Source organism: Bubalus bubalis, chromosome 3, assembly GCF_019923935.1.
Source record: "Bubalus bubalis isolate 160015118507 breed Murrah chromosome 3, NDDB_SH_1, whole genome shotgun sequence".
NCBI classification, from domain to species: domain Eukaryota; kingdom Metazoa; phylum Chordata; class Mammalia; order Artiodactyla; family Bovidae; genus Bubalus; species Bubalus bubalis.
Window position 1 is genome coordinate 137,518,923 of NC_059159.1, and position 16,433 is coordinate 137,535,355.

Sequence of the window (16,433 nt, forward strand, 5' to 3'; positions counted from 1 at the left end):
AACACTTAATATCTGCAGTGTTCTGACCTAAGAGCTTCACATTCATTATTTCATTTATTTCTTACAACAAACTCATGCTATTATGGCTTCTGTTTTAGAAATGAGGAAGCTGGTTGATGGGCTCTCGACGTAAGGAGGTCGAACGCAGAGCCACTGCTTTCTAACAACTTGTTACAAAAATAGCTTCCTATTCTGTGTTGGGGTTTGGGAGCTCCCCACCCCCTTTCCCATCCCATGCCCTTACTCCCCTCCACCAGTGGCTCAGACAGTAAAGATTCTGCCTGCAATGCAGGAGACCTGGGTTCGATCCCTGCATCGGGAAGATTCCCCTGAAGAAGGGAATGGCAACCCACCCCAGTATTCTTGCATGGAGAATCCGCATGGACAGAGGAGCCTGGTGGGCTACAGACCATGGGGTTGAAAAGAGTCAGACACAACTGATCAACTCACACCACATACGCCCCACCCCCCATACCCTACCAGAAGAAGGGCTGTTCTACATCCAAACAGATTCCCAGGAGTTTTTCTAAAGGAGCAAAAAGGGGCCTGCAGATGGGGGTGTCTGAAAGTTAAGGTCACAATGGACACCCTCTTTCCCTTTGTAAACAGTATTTTTATACTTCATCCTCACCATCTCAGGTTTTATACATGGAATCCCACAAATGGGGGTTTTCTGTTCCTCCCCCTATGTGGGTGAGGGTGGGAAAAAGGTACATATTTAAAGAAAATAAAATTTAATAACAAGTTTCTCTAAACAAACAAACAGAAAACAGGGCTCCTAGCAGCCAACACAGAGAGGAAGCAGGTACCTCCACTGCTGAGCCCGGGGACCGGGGCAGGGCCCCACTGGCACGTTGCCTCAGGATGCTCGGGGTCGGGGAGCGGTGAGTGAGGAGGGAGGGCAGGCCCATCATGGGACCCTAGGAAATGGGCTCCCAGAACTGGCTTCTGGGCCTCAGAAGGGTCCTTGAGTGAGCCCTGCTCAGCTCGCAGCCCTAACCTGACACCCTCGCAGGGCCCCAGAGCTCACAGTGTGGGATGTTGCAGGTCAGGTGGCAGAAGGATGACATGGACCATAACCTCAACTTCTTCTCTGTGTCATCTGATGGCAGGATCGTGTCTTGGACGCTCGTGAAGGTGCGTGTTTCCCAGGAAGGGTCATGCAGGGGTGAAGATGGGGAGTGGTGGGAGCCAAATGGCAGGGGGACTCCAACCCTGCCGGTCCAGCCCCACCAGTGCGCCTCCCCCTCCCTGTGTGACCACAGAGCGAGCTGGTTCACACTGACGTCATCAAGCTGAAGGTGGAGGACAGCACCACGGAAGGTCTCGAGGGCCTGCAGATACACACAGTGGGTAAGAGCCCCTACACCTCATCTCCCGCCCGGCCAGATCCCCCTGGGCCCAGGAGGTCTGGTCCTCCCTCTTTCTGCACACCTCACTTCCCCTCCTGCTGGGTAGGAGGAGGTAAGGAGAAAGCCTGGTCCTGAGCAGTCTGCAGACCCTCCCTGTTTATGCAGATCAGGCCCCTGTTTACCCAGATTCCATCCCTGTTTACTCAATTCCTCCCCTGTTTATGCAGACGGGATCCCTGTTTGCAGACCCTTTCCCTGTTTATCCTGACCCCGACCCTGTTTAACTCAATCCCCACCTTGTTTATCCAGGCCCCATTCCTGTCTGCAGAAACCCTGGCCCGTTTGCACAGTCCCAACTGCCGGTCTCTAGCAGCAGCCCAGGGACCCAGTTTCTGTTTGCCTGGCTGGCTCCGGCCCTCATAGTACTCAGACTCAGGCTGTCCCAGGGGAGGGCCTACTGGGTAGAGGTGGATGCTGGGGGCCTCCTTCCCTTCCAGAACTGGCCTAAAGTGGTTCCCTCTTCTCCCAAAGCCTGCGGCACTGCCTTTGACTTCCACAGAGAGATCGACTACCTGTTTCTGGTGGGCACAGAGGAGGGAAAAATCTACAAGGTGAGGTAGCGCTGCGCCGATGCCAGCTTCTTACAGGGCCACTAGACCTGTTATTCTCAACAGACCATATTCGGATGGATCTGGGGGCTCATCAGTAACAGAAGGCTTTCTGGGGAAAGAGAATGCATTGCTTTCTTTTTTAAAAAATGTATTCATTTTTAATTGAAGGATAATTGCTTTACAGTATTGTATTGGTTTCTGCCAAACATCAACATGAATCAGCCATAGGTATACATACATACGTCCCCTCCCAGAATGCATTTGTTGACCTGCTTGGGTGTCAGGAAGAGGGGCTGACTGCAGGAAAGGAGATGAAGAATCTAGAGGGTGACTTTAGCCCAGCCTCGCATCTTTCCCTCATGTCCTGCTCCCTGCCTGGGGGTGAAGGAGGTAGAGCTGGGCACGGGGGTTGCAGGGGAAGAGGGGGGGCTTGGAACATCCTGAAAAGACTTCCTAGAGGAGATCTGAACTTGAGCTGCGCTTTGAAGGCTGGGTAACAAGAAAATCTATCTCTGAACACCAGGTTCATCCCAGCTGGTGGAGGGATGGAACTTCGTGGCCCCCTTCTGCCAGGTCTCAGAGTTAGTAGGTGAACATCCTTCTGAACCTTCATCCATCTAGAAATAACTCCGCTGCAAGCTTTTCTTAGGCTCAGAAACTCAGAATGTTAATTACAGGCAGCCTCCCGGGAGCCCCTGAGGCCCAGGCAGAGCGATCTGAATGCAAAAGACGTCCCCACCCCCCTTCTCCACCCCTGCTTGTGGCTGCTGGAGACAGGAAGAGACCAGTCAGTCACTCAGTCTCCTGGAGGGGGGAAGTGAAGGGCACAGTGGCCAGGGCAGGAAACCAAATGAGAAATCTGGAGACTGGGACTTGTTCCTGGCTCTGCACTTGCTTTTCTGGGAGCAAATGAAAGTGAAAGTGTTAGTCATTCAGTCATGTCTGACTCTTTGCGACCGACCCTATGGATTGTAGCCCACTAGGCTCCTCTGTTCATGGGATTCTCCAGACAAGAATACTGGAGTGGGTTGCCATGCCTTTCTCCGGGGGATCTTCCCAACGCAGGGATTGAACCTAGGTCTCCCACATTGCAGGTGGATTCTTTACCATGTGAGACACCAGGGAAGCCCCAAAATACTGGAGTGGTTGGCCTATCCCTTCTCCAGGGGATCTTCCGGATCCAGGAATTGAACCAGGGTTTCCTGCATTGCAGGCAGGTTCTTTATCAGCTGAGCTACCAGGGAAGCCTCAGTGAGGAAAGGCTGTTTCTGCCTGGCCTGGAATCCTCTGGGCAGACTTCCTTTACCCTCCAGGAAGGCTCCCCTGCCCACCCAAACCCCAGTCCCTTAAGCCCCTCCTTTCTCTCTGGTTGCTTTGAGGGTGAGAAGAACAGCCAAGAGCTTGGCCCCAGCTCAGCTGGGACAGTGAGGCAGGGCGGGGACAGAAGAGGAATCTCAGGGTCTGACCCTGCAGAGTCCCCTGGGGAAGTGGTGGCTGACCGCGCTCACTCATGCTTCCCTACCCCCACCCCAGTGCTCCAAATCCTACTCCAGCCAGTTCCTCGACACCTACGATGCCCACAACATGGCCGTGGATGCTGTGTCCTGGAACCCCTACCATACCAAGGTCTTCATGTCCTGCAGCTCCGACTGGACAGTGAAGATATGGGACCACACCATCAAGTGAGGGGCCTGCCCTCCCTCAGGCTGCACCCTGGGCAGGGACCAGTAGGGTTCTGGCACCATGAGCCCTCTGTTCTCTCAGCTTTCCGCCCTTCCCCACTGCAGGACCCCGATGTTCATCTATGACCTCAATTCAGCTGTGGGCGACGTGGCCTGGGCACCATACTCGTCCACTGTGTTCGCAGCAGTCACCACCAACGGGAAGGTAAGTGCCCCTTTCCTGACCCTGCTGACCCCCTACTGAAGACAGGATGAGCCATCTCAGCTGTCCCTCCTGGAGGGCCCACCCCAGGCCCAGGGCAGCTGGGGGAAGGCGGAACATAGGATTCTGTGTATCCTCAAGGGCCAGGCCGCTTGGGGCCCTGTCAAAAGAGGGGTCATTCAGGGACTTCCCTGGTGGTCCAGTGGTTAAAAATCCAACGCAGGGGGATATAGGTTTGATCCCTGGTCCTGGAAGATTCCACATGCCATGAGGCAGCTAAGTCCGTGGGCCACAGCTGTTGAACCCACCTGCTGCAACTACCGGAGCCCACATGCCTAGAGCCTGTGAGCCTCAACAAGAGAAGCCACCGCAACAAGAAGCCCACACTCCACACTAGAGAGTAACCCCATCTTGCTGCAACTAGAGGAAACCCGCGTGCAGGTAGAAGACCAGCACAGCCAACAGTAAATAAATAAAAGAGGGATCTGTCATCCCATGAGGCCTGGAGGAGAGCGTGGAGCTGTTCACCTTGAAGGAGACAGCAAGATGGGAGATAAGATCCCATGAGGAGGAGCTAATTTCTCTGAGCATCATGGGGAGGGAGCTACAGGGTGGCAGGTGCCAGCTTGATGTAAAGAGAAACTTATAAACCAGAGTCAACCTGTGGTCGAAATAGCATCTAAAAGGTAGTGAGGTCCCCATCCCTGGGAGTATGCAAGCTGAGTCTGAGCGGGGAGATGGGAGGGGTCTGTGCAACAATAAGAATTGGTGAAAGCTCAAAAACAGCTTGTGGGGAAATTTTTTTGTGGGAAAGTTTTTATGCAACATAATTTACTTATGGACTTTGATGTAAGCTGAGAGGCACCTGCCAGGAAAGAATAGAGTGTATTAAGGCATCACCCTTAAGTCAGTCATTTATTTGCTGAACAAATGTCTCAGATTAGATCAGATCAGTCCCTCAGTCGAGTCTGACTCCTTGCAACCCCATGAATCGCAGCACGCCAGGCCTCCCTGTCCATCACCAACTCCCAGAGTTCACTCAGACTCACGTCCATCGAGTCAGTGATGCCATCCAGCCATCTCATCCTCTGTCATCCCCTTCTCCTCCTGCCCCCAATCCCTCCCAGCATCAGAGTCTTTTCCAATGAGTCAACTCTTCGCATGAGGTGGCCAAAGTACTGGAGTTTCAGCTTTAGCATCATTCCTTCCAAAGAAATCCCAGGGCTGATCTCCTTCAGAGTGGACTGGTTGGATCTCCTTGCAGTCCAAGGGACTCTCAAGAGTCTTCTCCAACACCACAGTTCAAAACCATCAATTCTTTGGCACTCAGCCATCTTCACAGTGCAACTCTCACATCCATACATGACCACTGGAAAAACCATAGCCTTGACTAGACGAACCTTTGTTGGCAAAGTAATGTCTCTGCTTTTGAATATGCTATCTAGGTTGGTCATAGCTTTCCTTCCAAGGAGTAAGCGTCTTTTAATTTCATGGCTGCAGTCACCATCTGTAGTGATTTTGGAGCCCCGAAAAATAAAGTCGGACACTGTTTCCACTGTTTCCCCATCTATTTCCCATGAAGTGGTGGGACCGGATGCCATGATCTTCGTTTTCTGAATGTTGAGCTTTAAGCCAACTTTTTCACCCTCCACTTTCACTTTCATCAAAAGGCTTTTTAGTTCCTCTTCACTTTCTGCCATAAGGGTGCTGTCATCTGCATATCTGAGGTTATTGATATTTCTCCCGGCAATCTTGATTCCAGCTTGTGTTTCTTCCAGTCCAGCACTTCTCATGATGTACTCTGCATATAAGTTAAATAAACCGGGTGACAATATACAGCCTTGATGTACTCCTTTTCCTACTTGGAACCAGTCTGTTGTTCCACGTCCAGTTCTAACTGTTGCTTCCTGACCTGCATACAAATTTCTCAAGAGGCAGATCAGGTGGTCTGGTATTCCCATCTCTTTCAGAATTTTCCACAGTTTATTGTGATCCACACAGTCAAAGGCTTTGGCATAGTCAATAAAGCAGAAATAGATGTTTTTCTGGAACTCGCTTGCTTTTTCCATGATCCAGCAGATGTTGGCAATTTGATCTCTGGTTCCTCTGCCTTTTCGAAAACCAGCTTGAACATCAGGAAGTTCATGGTTCACATATTGCTGAAGCCTGGCTTGGAGAATTTTGAGCATTACTTTACTAGCGTGTGAGATGAGTGCAATTGTGCGGTAGTTTGAACATTCTTTGGCATTGCCTTTCTTTGGAATTGGAATGAAAACTGACCTTTTCCAGTCCACTGCTGAGTTTTCCAAATTTGCTGGCATATTGAGTGCAGCACTTTCACAGCATCATCTTTCAGGATTTGGAATAGCTCAACTGGAATTCCATCACCTCCACTAGCTTTGTTCGTAGTGATGCTTTCTAAGGCCCACTTGACTTCACATTCCAGGATGTCTGGCTCTAGGTCAGTGATCACACCATCATGATTATCTGGGTCGTGAAGATCTTTTTTGTACAGTTCTTCTGTGTATTCTTGCCATCTCTTCTTAATATCTTCTGCTTCTGTTAGGGCCATACCATTTCTGTCGTTTATCGAGCTCATCTTTGCATGAAATGTTCCTTTGGTATCTCTGATTTTCTTGAAGAGATCCCTAGTCTTTCCCATTCTGTTGTTTTCCTCTATTTCTTTGCATTGATCGCTGAAGAAGGCTTTCTTATCTCTTTTTGCCATTCTTTGGAACTCTGCATTCAGATGTTTATATCTTTCCTTTTCTCCTTTGCTTTTCGCTTCTTTTCTTTTCACAGCTATTTGTAAGGCCTCCCCAGACAGCCATTTTGCTTTTTTGCATTTCTTTTCTATGGGAATGGTCTTGATCCCTGTCTCCTGTACAATGTCACGAACCTCATTCCATAGTTCATCAGGCACTCTATCTATCAGATCTAGGCCCTTAAATCTATTTCTCACTTCCACTGTATAATCATAAGGGATTTGATTTAGGTCATACCTGAATGGTCTAGTGGTTTTCCCTACTTTCTTCAATTTAAGTCTGAATTTGGCAATAAGGAGTTCATGGTCTGAACAAATGTCTAACCAAGGGCTAACTGTGGCTCCCAACTCCAGGCCAGGGCCTGGTGGTTCAGTTGATTCACAGAGCTTATGTTCCAGTGAAGGGAAAGCAATAGAAAACAACAACCAAACCCCAATAGAGTTAAGTGCTAGGCAGAGATCAAAAGAGGATGACATGTGTACACCAGTGTTCACAGCCGCATTATTCGTAACAGCCAAAAAAGTGGAAACAACCCAAATGTCTGTAATTGATGAATGAGTAAACAATAAGTACTCTACCCATAAGAAGTATTACTCAGCACTAACAAGGAATGTGCTACTGATACATGCTATATCATGGATGAACATTGAAAGCATGCTTAGTTTAAGAAGCCAGTCTCAGAGACTTCCCTGGCTGTCCAGTGTTTAAGCCTTTGCCTTCCAATGCAGGAGGTATAGGTTTGATCCCTGGTTGGGGAGCTGAGATCCCACATGCCTCCTGGCCAAAAAAAAACAAAACAGAAAACAGAAGGAATATTGTTAACATCTTCAATAAAAACTTTAAACATAGTCCACATCAAAAAAATCTTTAAAAAAATTAAGAAGCCAGTCACAAAAGACCAAACATTTTCTGATTCCATTTATGCTGGTCTAGAATAGGCAAATTTACAGAAATAAAGTAGATTTGTGGTTACCTAGGGAGAGAGGGGTTAGGAGAAAGTGCGTATGACTGGTAATAGGTATAATGGTTCTTTTTGGGGTGATGAAAATGTTCTATACTTGGTTGTGGTGATGGTTACATAACTGTGAATATACAAAAAAATGGGAATTGTATACTTTAAATGGGTAAATTTTATAATATATGAATTATATCTCCACAAAGCTGTTATGGGGCTTCCCTGATAGCTCAGATGGTAAAGAATCCACCTGCAATGCAGGAGACCTGGGTTCCATCCCTGGGTCAGAAAGATCCCCTGGAGAGGGGAATAGCTACCCATTTGTGCCAGGAAAATCCCATAGACAGAAGAGTCTGGCGGGCTACAGTCCATGGGGTTGCAGAGAGTCGGACATGACTAAGTGACTAACACTTTCATTTTCAAAGCTGTTATATCTTTAAAAATAGAGTGATGCAAAAGGAAAGGACTGGGTGGTCCTTTAGATAAAGTGGTCAGGGAAATCTTATTTAAAGAGGTGACATTCAAGTAGAGAGCTGGGTCACACAAAAGGGTCAGGTGAAGATGAGTGAGGCCTTCCAGACAAAGGAACTGCTGGTGCAAATGCCCTGAGGGGAGAACAAGCTGGAAAGGTTTAAGGAACAGGAAGTTAGGGTGGCCAGGATCTAGTAGGCAAAGGGCTGAGAGCCTGAGATGAGAGCAAATGGTGCAGAATCGAGAGAAAGAAATCAGAATTTTTATGTAGCATGCCCAGGGAGACTATTGGAGGATTCCAGATATTGTAAAGTTAAGTCTAGCTGCTACACAGAGGATGGATAAGAGAAGTGGGGGAGATGAAGCAGGAAGACCAGTTAGGATGCTGCACAGTCTAGGCAAAACTTGCTAATGGTTTGGACTTACAATGCCGTAAAAATAAGACCCAATATTTGTTCAGCACCTATATAACAAGCACTGACCAAGCACCTGACATATATTAATTTGGTAGAAACCCTGGCTCTGCCACTTACTGGCAAGTTAGGCTTAAGAGCCTCTACCTCCTCATTTATAAAATGTGGAAAATAACAGAACCTACCTGATAGAGTGGCTGTGACTACTGTAATTAGATGATGCAACCAGGTAACATGCTTGCCCAGAGTCTAGTACGTCATACTGTAGAAGTTGCTCACTTGTGTCCGACACTTTGCAACCCCATGGACTGTAGACCACCAGGCTCCTCTGTCCATGGAATTCTGCAGGCAAGAATACTGGAGTGGGTTGCCATTCCCTTCTCCAGGGGATCTTTCCAACCTAGGGATTGAACCCGGGTCTCCTGCACTGCAGGCAGATTCTTTACCATCTGAGCCACCAGGGAAGCTGTAAGTGCGCCATAAATGGCAGCTGCTATTACTGTTAATTCTGTAGAGACTTAAATTTTCTCCTTAACATTTTATTGTCATTCCCTCAACCATAGGAAAAACAAAGAGACGCAAATCGCCTCTCCTATTGCCTCCAGCTCCAGTGTGCTAGGCTTCTGTCGTGTTTCCCAAGAAAGTCCAGGGGCAGTTCCTCTGGTTGGGGGGAGCGGGGACAGGGACCCCATTTCCCTGATTGTGCTGACATCTACCTCGTCACAGACCCACGTGTTTGACTTGTCCATCAACAAGTACGAGGCCATCTGCAACCAGCCTGTGGTGGCCAAAAAGAAGAACAAGCTCACCCACGTGCAGTTCAACCCCATCCACCCCATCATCATTGTGGGCGATGACCGAGGGCATGTCACCTGCCTCAAGCTCTCACCCAACTTGCGCAAGATGCCGAAGGTGCAGTCTTGGGGAACTTGGGCTGCCCAGAAAGAAAGTCTCCAGGATGGCAGGATGGTGGGGAGGGGGGTGGTTGGTGAGAGAAAGGGGAGGAGCCAGGGGACAGCCCCAGGTTTCTGGCTTTGGAGGCCCAGAGCAGGGTGATGTCGTTGTCCAAGTGAGAAGCATAGAAGTAGGTTTGTAGGGGGACAGATGGGTTCTGACACGCTGAATCTGAGCCCCAGGTGGAGACAACCGGTAAGCAGGTGACTGGAGTCCCAAGTCTGGGGGTAGTACATGGGCATCATTGGCTTGCTTGGTGTTATCCAGGCAGGGGCTCAAGGCTTAGTTTCCGGTCATTTGCTGGGCTTGCACAGAGCTTCAAATCCAATGGTCCCTGAACTGGGAGCTGTGGGTCCTCACAGGAAGCAGGAAATGAGCCATGAGGAGGGTAACTAGGTCAGTAGCTAGGCAGTCCTCCTTTTGAGCTCTGGTTCTTTTCTGGGATCTAGAATGATCCTGAGATCCTGACCAGAGCCCAAGGGCTCTGAATACAGGCCACAGAGCCCAGAGCCATAACCTCAAAGTCTAGATCTCAGAGTCCCGATTCAGACTTAAGAACCCAGACTTTAGAATCCAGAGCCCAAGGGTCCAACTTAAAAATCTAAAACCCTAGATCCCAGTCCTGTCCATTTGGGTGCTAGGAGGAAATTTGCTCTCTGCTAGGTTCTGGACCAAGGTCAGAGCTGAGCTGGGGCTGAGCCACGTTGCCCTGATGACTGTACCCCCTGGGTTGCCATTTGATGCCTTTACTTGCAGTTTGAGGAAACAGCAGGGGCCTCTTTCAACTGCTGACACCTGCCCCCATGTGCCACCACCAAGGCAGGCGCCACTGCACTAACCCTCTCATGCCAGCCTGGCCTATTCCCCACCATGGCCAGGGAGGCAAGGGCTGGGATTTTGGCTGGGCCTGTAATTGTAGCCAGCTGGGGGAGGGGTGGACTTGGCTATAAATACGAAGAAGGCTGCTGAGTGCCTGCAGCTGCGGCCCAGAGGCCGTGGTGGGCTGGGGGTGGGGTGGGCGTGGTCTGAAACTCTGCTAAGCCCTGCTAGTTGGCCTCCAGGAGCCGGAGGAAGGCAGTACAATTTGTGGAACAGATAAAATCTGTTCTTGATTTAGGGAGGAGCATGACCCAGGCTTAGGCTGGTAGAGTTGGATAGCCCCGTGGGTGGGATGGTGGTGACCCTCGGGGCTGGGGGACACCCATCACACGTTGAAGGCAGTAGATGTGGCGGGAGGCCTGCCTTGCCCACTCTGACCCAGGGAGGCAAGGATCTCCCACAGTCTCAACTCCTCAGAGCAAGGGTCAGCATCAATATCTCTGAGGACCTGAGGACATGGGTACCTGGGAGTCAGAGAACCTGAGCAGGTGACAGCTGGGGGCTAGTTCTTGCATGAACTGGCAGTTCCTGTGAAACTGCCACCTGACTCTCTATCAGCAGCCAAGTGACTCGGGCCAGAGGAAGTCCTGTGGGCATCCCTCCTGCCCCCCTCTGCAGGCGGCAGTCTCCCTGATCTCCCCAAGAGGGCTGGGCCACAGAGGCCTGACTGCCCAGCCCCAGGATTGTCCCGTGACTGGTGTCAGAGCCCACCAAAGGTCAAGGCCTACTTTCCCCAGCTACTGTCTAGATGGCAACTAGCTCGAAAGGCAAGGAACTTACCCAGAGTCACATAGGGAGTTAGCAACGAAAAGCCAGGCTTCCTGACTCTCAGATGAGGTGAGGGTGAGAAGAGAGCATGAGGTTAATCTGGGAGAGAGAGAGGGAAGGGAGAGAGACATCTTTGTCTTCTGCCTCACGAGTGTCGGGGTGAGTGGGGCGGGGGCAAAGGCGCTGAGCCTCGAGGGGAGGGGGAGACAGATTTGGGAACAGGTGCAGGACTCATGCCAGGAGGAAATCTGAGCTCCACTGGGTGTCGGCAGCCAAGAAGGGCCAGAGAAGGGCCTGCAGGCCCCGCCTCTCCCTCCACCTCACAGCCATGGCCAGATCCAGGCTGGGTCTCCAGCAGGCAAGGCTGGGGCAGGTGCCAGTGAGCCCTGGGCACAGGTGGCTGAGAGGGCAGGGGGCTTGGGTACAGAGGGAAGGCGAGAAATGGCAGCTCCCCCAGCCCAGCCTGCACCCCACTGCCTGGACAGAAGGGAGGATGGCACTGGTGCTGGTCTGCCAAGGAGCTCACAGGCCTGGGAGTCACACACATCCAGTGGCCCAACACTTTTTCACAGGGTCCAGCTTCCCAGCGAAAGGATTACAGTGCCCTGTAGGCAAGTGTGTGTGTGTGTGTGCGCGCGCACGCGCACGCTCAGTCATGTCTGACTCTTGTGACCCCACGGACTAGTGCGCCAGGCTCCTCTGTCTATGGGATTTCCCAGGCAGTAAGTTGCCATTTTCTACTCTAGTGGATCTTCCTGACCCAGGGGTCGAACCCATGTCTCTTGCATCTCCTACATCGTCAGGCAGATTCTTTACCACTGCACCACATGCGAAACCCCGTGGCCAGGGGTGGGTGGTGGAGTCATTAATTCAAGACCTGCTGTTCTCGGGGACAGTCCCAGCTGAGGACATCTGGAACCATATGGGACATGCCATCTGCCCTCCTGACATCCTCCCCTACCTGGGGATAACTGAGACAGCAGGCCTGGCCCCAGGTGGTACCCCACTACCTGCCTGAGCTGGAAGTACTGGGTAAGAGTACTAGGTGAGGGCACCTGTGCTTTGTCCACACTTTCCCTCCACAAACACACACCTCTTAGCTCCTTGTTAGGACTCAGCCAGAGACCTTCCTGTAGTAGAGGTCTGAGACTACAGCTCTTCCTGGCTTGCCCCACCCCTCCCCGCCCCCACCATCAGGATTCTGTGTCCATCTGAGGTTCAGAAACAAGAGCTGGATGTTTCTTCCAGGCCTTAGCTGGGCCCTGGTCATCGAACCTGAGACGGGGAAGGATCCTGCAGAGGTGGGGGGAGGCAGAGGTCTAGAAGCTAACCAGGCAGGAGAGGGAGGCAGGGGTCCAGAAGCTAACTGGGCAGGACAGGGCACGGCAGTGCTGGGGTAAGCTAGGCTGAGGCAACAAGAGGTGGCCCGTCCCTCACCAGTCCTCCCTGGTGTGTGCTTCTCTTCTCCCCAGGAGAAGAAGGGCCAGGAAGTACAGAAGGGGCCAGCTGTAGAGATCGCAAAATTGGACAAACTGCTGAACCTGGTGAGGGAAGTGAAAACCAAGACCTGAGGGCCTGGCTGCTGAACCTGGCCCATGTCTTGAACCTGGTACTTGTAGCCCCTGACCCTGGTACCCCAGTCCAGCCTAGTACCCAGTATGTGTCTGACACTACCCCTGATCAGGTCCCAGCGCCCTGCTCTGGCCCTGGTCCCATCACCTCACCCCAGGACTTGGTCCTCAACCCCTGTTACCCTCTCCTACTTTGCACAAATAAACCTGTGTCTGGAAGTCCACCCACATCTTTAATTTTGCTACAGCAGGGCACCCAGGAAGAGGAGAGAATCTTAGGGTAGAGTCTTAGATCCATTTATTATCCAGCAAACAGTAGGAGGACCAGAGGAGGGGCCCAGCCTGGACACCCTCCCATTATTGCCATGGATTCTAGTTTGCTTCCCCAACCTTGAGGGCCGAGAGGCGCTTGGCCTAGGGGGAGGGTGGACCCCACCCCCGTCCGCTGGGATGGAGCAGAGTCCAGATGGCCCTGGCCCTAGCACCAACTCATGAACCCCTGCCCCAGGACTGTCTACCTAGGGGCAGGGCCCCTCTTGGAGCCAGGCCGACCAGACACTGGGCGGCTAGGTCCAGTTCCACACAGGCTGGACTCTGAGTTCTGGACCCCAGGCCTGCTGGACCCTGGGATCCCGATTCCAGGTGCCAGGTGGGGTGGACTTAAGTCCCAAACTCCGGGCTAGGCCAGGGGCCTTCAGGGCTGCAGCAGGTAGCTGCCTTCATGGCTGGGCTTCTGGGGCGGGGGTGCCTTCTCAGGACAGGGGCCAGGGCTGGAGTTGGGACTGGATTCGGAGAGGGAGTTGATGTTGGCAGAGCGCGAGTGGCAGGCCCAGCAGAGAATGACCCAGAGCAGCAGCAGCAAGAAGCCGACGAGGCCGTTGCAGATGATGGCGATGAGGGCCCCCTGGGAGAGGGCTGCCCCCATGACGGGTGCACCCTCAGACGAGCACAGGCTGAGAAGCTGCCTCAATGGCAGGACCCATGCCGAAGCGGGGCGCTGGGACAGCCGGCCTTCCACACACTCAGCGATCCCTGGGCAGTGGAGATGTCTGAGCCTGTGGGGGGTACAGAGCAGAGGCAAAGCATGGTGAGGAGGAAAGGGGAGGGTGAGGCTGAGGAGGAGAGGGTGGAGAAGAGAGCCCCCTCCCATACCTCTGGCCTCCCAACAGGTCTAAACACCCCACAGAGCCAGGACCCGGCTCTGGGCACCTGGATGGGGGTGTGGCACCAGTGGGGAAGCCGGAGTGGGCATGGCCTGGACCTGCCCACTGAACATCCAGCCCTCAGAAGAACTGTAAGAGTGGGTGGGATTGAGGAAGCCCAAGGCCTTGAAGGATGGGCACTGTGACCAGCTTTGGTGTGGCCTGGACACCTCCCTGCTCTTAGGACTTCAGCCAACCAGCCCAGGAGACCGCCAGAGGTGCCAGCTCACACAGAGGGAACTTTGTGGAGGCCTGGCAGGCGTGTGTGGGTCTGTGTATTCAAAACTGTGTACCTAGGTGCGCTTCTCAGAGAGACTGTTTCACCAGGTCAGGTGCGTGTGTCTCTCTGTCTGGCTCTTACTCTGTCCCTTGGTTCTTGCCTGGATGTGCACCTCAGCCTCTGTATACCCAGCTCCGGTGTGTACCCATCTGTAGCTCTCTTTATATGTCTCTCTTATGTGTCCCCATCTCTTGAGTCCTGAGTCTCTCTCTTGTGCCTCCTTTCTCTCCTAGTCTATTTTTTTGAGTATCTCTGGATCAGTCTCTGTATGCCTAGGTCTCTTGTGTCTCTCGTCTCTCTTTCTTCCCCGCTGTGTGTCCATCTGTCCCCGTGGACGTGTCTCACTCCCCTCTCTGTAAGGTCTCTGTAGTTCTGTGCGTCTCTCGCGTGTCTGTCTTTTTGTCTGACTCTCTTTCTCCCCGGCTGTGTTTCTGAGTCTTAAGCTTCTTTATCTCCGTCTCCGGTTCTCAACCCCCATGCCCGTGGTGGGTGGGCCCCTCTTACCTGAGTTAAGCCCGGTGCGCGCCCGCGGGAGAATCCGGGGTAGCGGGATGCTGGGCGCCGAATGATGCTCGGGAGCCTGCGGGCGGGGGGCAGCGGGAGGTGGGCACGGGTGATTTCCCCTCCCCCGGCCCTCCCCCTCGGCAGCGCAGCCTCCGCCGGCCGCTCCCGCCGCGGCGCGACCGGGGCGGCCTCTGCCGCGGGCGGTCTGCGGCGAGCGGCCACCTCCTCCCCCTGGGGCGGCGCCTCCTCCGCGGCCGCGGCCGCTCGCCTGCTCGCACGGCGGCGCTCGGGCGGCGGCGGCAGTCTGGGCGCGGGGTTCGGCTAGGCTCGGCTGCGTTCGGCTACGTTCGGCTGGGCTCGACTGGTCTCTCGGCTAGGCTCGGCCAGGCTCCGCCGGCCGCAAAAACAGCGAAGGAGCCCCGCCTCCTGGGAGGCTGCGGCCGGTGGCTTGCCGGAGGAGGAGCTATCCCTCGCCGCTGCCGCTATTTAATTGGCTGCCCGTGCCAGGCGCCCTTGCCATTGGTTGTGCCCTGGGGAGAAGACTGGCTCACCCCTTGTGCGGGCGGGGACGGGGGTGGGAAGAGGGCTGAAGGGGCTATTCAGTCTGGATACTTCCCCCGGGGAAGGGTACAGGAGCGGGACCCGCCTACTTGCGGGGATTTCTTACACCTACCTCACCAGGAAGATCTGCACACCCAAAAGCTGAGAAAGGCCAGAGCCTCTGTATCCACTTGAGGGGACCACCTCTTCATATCTGGGAGAGGTCTCTGTCCCCTTCATCTGCAGGAAGGCACTGGGATACCACATCCGGGAGGAGACCGAACCTTCTGGTGTTGAAGTCCCCTATACCCCGCCCACGTCCACTCTCACCTGAATGTGAACCCTGCATCCCCACTTCAGAGGGTCTGTGGTTGGTTCCACATTCCCTGGCCTCAGGAGGTGTGAGCAGCTCTGACAAGATAAGTTGTTTTGACACATGTTGAGTTCCCACCCAGTATCGGTCAGGGCTTCGTACTCTGACCTTCTATGGGGGAGCCTAGGACAGAGGGGAAGGGGGTATTTTGAGGGATGGCTTAGCCCCGGCTGGAATAGAATCAGGCACAGCTGTCCATCCTAGAAGCTCCTGACTCCTCCATCTAGAAGCTCTCCTAAGAGAAAGGTCTGCTTGGGCAGGAGCCATCAGGTAGGGCTTCCTACCCGACTTCATATGCCAGTGATTCCTCAGTGTTCTGAATGGACCCTTTTCTCATTCCACTAGACATATTCTCCCATGGGTAAGCACAGCTCTGAAGCTATACTGTGAAGTCTTCTGAGTGCTCCCAAATCCAATGTTAACTTATCTCTGGACTTCTAGATGCAAATCCAGCCAGAATCAGGGTGGTGTTGATTTCTGGTTCTGCCACTTAACTAACTTTGTGATCTTGGGCAAGTTACTCAACCTCTTTTAGCCTTGACTTCCTCATGTGTAAAATAGTTTAGCCTCAGCTTCCTCATCTGTAATAGCTACCTCTGAGGATGGTATTTATACCAGACACATCTCAGCAAATGCCGCATCTCAACAAATGCCAAGTGACACAACCCCAGGGACCACATGGGTAAGGGACCCCCTTCCCTCAATGACATCTCTATAAATCCAAGTGCTATCTTGAAAATGAGACAAGGAAGGGTAAAACAACCTGAAAGTCTGAGTCATCCAAACCTACTGAGTTACTTAGACCTGTCTAAAATAAAATTTCAGACCCAACTGAATTTACCAGAGAGGATTAATTTTAGTTTCCCCTGCTCCTGTTACCCAGCAGGGTGGGGGCACTGTGAACAAGATCA

At 52.7% G+C, this 16,433-nt stretch overlaps 2 protein-coding genes across 3 annotated transcripts in view; one reads left to right on the plus strand and one right to left on the minus strand.

Moving 5' to 3' along the window:
* The window catches only part of DNAI1 (dynein axonemal intermediate chain 1), a 70,196-nt gene extending 57,349 nt beyond the window's left edge, over positions 1-12,847 (plus strand). For both annotated transcript variants that reach the window (XM_006060455.3, XM_044940203.1), the window contains 7 exons: positions 1,048-1,137; positions 1,266-1,353; positions 1,884-1,963; positions 3,497-3,645; positions 3,751-3,850; positions 9,178-9,363; positions 12,525-12,847. In XM_006060455.3, the coding sequence (XP_006060517.2) occupies positions 1,048-1,137; positions 1,266-1,353; positions 1,884-1,963; positions 3,497-3,645; positions 3,751-3,850; positions 9,178-9,363; positions 12,525-12,623 (792 nt within the window). In that variant the 3' untranslated portion in view covers positions 12,624-12,847. The remainder of the gene's footprint in view (positions 1-1,047; positions 1,138-1,265; positions 1,354-1,883; positions 1,964-3,496; positions 3,646-3,750; positions 3,851-9,177; positions 9,364-12,524) is intronic.
* Positions 12,848-12,904: 57 nt separating this feature from the next.
* On the minus strand, positions 12,905-14,812 carry ENHO (energy homeostasis associated). The gene is made up of 2 exons (XM_006060454.3): positions 14,610-14,812; positions 12,905-13,678 (listed from the first exon to the last, which is right to left on the minus strand). Exon 2 carries the CDS (start codon positions 13,546-13,548, stop codon positions 13,318-13,320), a length of 231 nt encoding a protein of 76 aa, XP_006060516.1. The 5' UTR covers positions 13,549-13,678; positions 14,610-14,812; the 3' UTR covers positions 12,905-13,317.
* Between the last annotated feature and the right edge of the window lie 1,621 nt (positions 14,813-16,433).